The 2,500-nt window shown below is 14.5% G+C and overlaps 2 protein-coding genes across 2 annotated transcripts in view; one reads left to right on the top strand and one right to left on the bottom strand.

Annotated features, from left to right (window-relative positions):
• PADL01_1024500 (conserved Plasmodium protein, unknown function) overlaps positions 1-206 on the bottom strand; it is a gene marked incomplete at both ends in the record, with an annotated part of 1,397 nt that extends 1,191 nt beyond the window's left edge. Inside the window, one exon of the mRNA XM_028682315.1 lies at positions 75-206. Coding sequence (XP_028538605.1) covers positions 75-206 — 132 coding nt within the window. The remainder of the gene's footprint in view (positions 1-74) is intronic.
• A 1,779-nt stretch (positions 207-1,985) lies between these two features.
• The window catches only part of PADL01_1024600 (conserved Plasmodium protein, unknown function), a gene marked incomplete at both ends in the record, with an annotated part of 1,109 nt that continues 594 nt past the window's right edge, over positions 1,986-2,500 (top strand). The window contains 2 exons of the mRNA XM_028682316.1: positions 1,986-2,167; positions 2,401-2,500. The exon at positions 2,401-2,500 is cut by the window's right edge and continues 3 nt beyond it. Coding sequence (XP_028538606.1) covers positions 1,986-2,167; positions 2,401-2,500 — 282 coding nt within the window. The remainder of the gene's footprint in view (positions 2,168-2,400) is intronic.

Consider the following 2,500-nt stretch of genomic DNA (forward strand, 5'->3'; position numbering starts at 1 on the left):
ATATATTTGTGGGTGATATTCTTTATTTTATAAAATTTCTTTTGATTCATATGCACATAAATTTCATTTCTTACATCGAAGGAAAAAGTGCTGAAGTCTTTTTTCTCATTTTCCTTTTTTTTTTGATCTTCTTTCAGCTGCTTTGCTTTTCTTTTTATTTTGTCCTCTTGTCTTAATATTTCGTAAATATTATTTTTATAATTCATTATATATAAAATAATTAGATTATAAAAATATATTGGAAAGAAGTGTCGTAAAATCAATATAGAAGAAAATAAATAAATAAAAAAATAAAACTTATATAAATATATAAATATATAAATATATAAATCTATAAATATATATATAATATGTATATCTTTGCTATGGTCAAAATTTTCAAAATTATTATTTCACAGAGGAAATAAAATATATATATATATATATATATATATATATATATTTATTTATTTATATGGAAATTATCAAATATTAGGGATATATATCTTAATATATATATTATGACAACTAATTCAATATATTCTTATATTTATTTCTATCATAATTATATATATATATATATATATATATATATGTATATATTTTATTTATGTATTTATTATAATATCTATATCTTTATAATCATATATAGTTATTTAATTTTTTCTCATAAAAAAAAAAAAAAAAAAAAAAGGGTTCCTAATTCTTTTCAATAAATATATTATTTGAATAAAAGTTTATATATTTAAAATTTGATAATTTCTGGAGAAAAAAAAATAATTTTATATAATATCAAATCAGAAAATTTTACCACATAAATAAAATATATATATATATTATATATATATTATATATATATTTGTTTGTTTCTTTATTGTTTTGTTTTATTGTTATATAACAAAGGAAAAAAAAAAGAAAAAAAAAAAAGAAAAAAAGAAAGGGTAATATTAAACTATTAATTTTCACATTAAATAAATATATATATGAATCTTTAATAATTATCAAAATTTACAATATAAATATAATAATATATATATTTACTTATCTACACAAATATAATATAATATATTTATAGCATCATCTTATCTTATGCATATATATATATATACATCCTTTATATGTTTTTTTATTTTATGTTTTTTTATTTTGCTCTTCATAATAATAAAGCAAAAATAATAAAATTTCCATAAACTTTATTTTTTTTTTATATTTTCTTAAAAAAAAAAAAGGAAATCTTCACATGTAAAATGAAAATGGAACAAAAATAAAAATAATAATAATAATTTATATAATTGATATTATTTTATATTTAAATGTTTAGATATTTATATTTACATTTTTATGTATTATATATAATAAACATATTATTATATAATATAATATTATTTTATTTTATGCTTAAAAATTTTAAGGTTCCACAAAGAATTTAAGAACATAATATAAAATAAAAATATAAAAATATATTTATATAATAAATATTTTTATTTATTAATTTATTTATATGTAGAATTGCAATAGTGAATACATTGATTATTATTTTAATTTATAAATATGGTCATGTTATTATATATTTATTTATATATTTTTTTTTTTTTTTTTTTTTTTTTTTTTCCCTTTCTTTCGTTTCTCCTTACGTGTACACGTTGGAAAATAATGTCCTCACAATTTACGTACAACAAAAATAAAATAAAATAAAATAAATAAATAAAAATATAAAAATATAATTTTAAAACAAATTTTCTGTCAATGAAATATATATTTTCCTTCCTTTAAATTGTCCTCTAAAATATTTCCCTTTTATTATTTTGTTTATATATTGAATTATTTATGTGCTATTAATATATTATCACATATATATATATATATATATATATATATATTGATCGTTTAATAAGTTATCATTGTTTGATTCACATTGTTCCTTCATTACTTACTTACTTATTATTATTTTTTTTTTTTTTTTTTTTTTTTTTTTTTTTTATTTCTTTACGTGGACATAAATAAATATGGACACTACGACATTAAAAGAAGCTGATATGAATCAGATGATAATAAAACTTATGGACAAAAAAAAAAAAAAAAATATTTATGAAAAAAACATACTGGAACATGAAAATTTTGTTCATATGAAGAAATTTAAAAAAAGTACAAATGAAGAAAAAAGCTTGAATAAAAACGAAATAAAAAGGTTAAAAAAAATATATATATATATATATATATATAAATATTTATTATATATATATTATATATATATATATATATATATTTTTTTTTTTTTTTTTTTTTTTGTTGATATAAATGAGCATACTTTTATTATAATTAAAAAATAAGAAAGTTTTTCTCTCTTTATATATTTGTCATACTTGACGTGGTCACATATTTATAATACTTTTATCTTAATAATATTTCAACCCTTCTTAGTCATATGATTAATTTTTTTCAAGAACAAGAGAAATTATATAAAGAAGAGGAACTTAATACGAAAAATTATATAATAGAAGAAACAAAAAAGAAAGAAAAA

The sequence above is a fragment of the Plasmodium sp. gorilla clade G2 genome (genome assembly GCF_900097015.1).
Source record: "Plasmodium sp. gorilla clade G2 genome assembly, chromosome: 10".
In the NCBI taxonomy this organism is placed as follows: Eukaryota; Apicomplexa; class Aconoidasida; order Haemosporida; family Plasmodiidae; genus Plasmodium; species Plasmodium adleri (nom. inval.).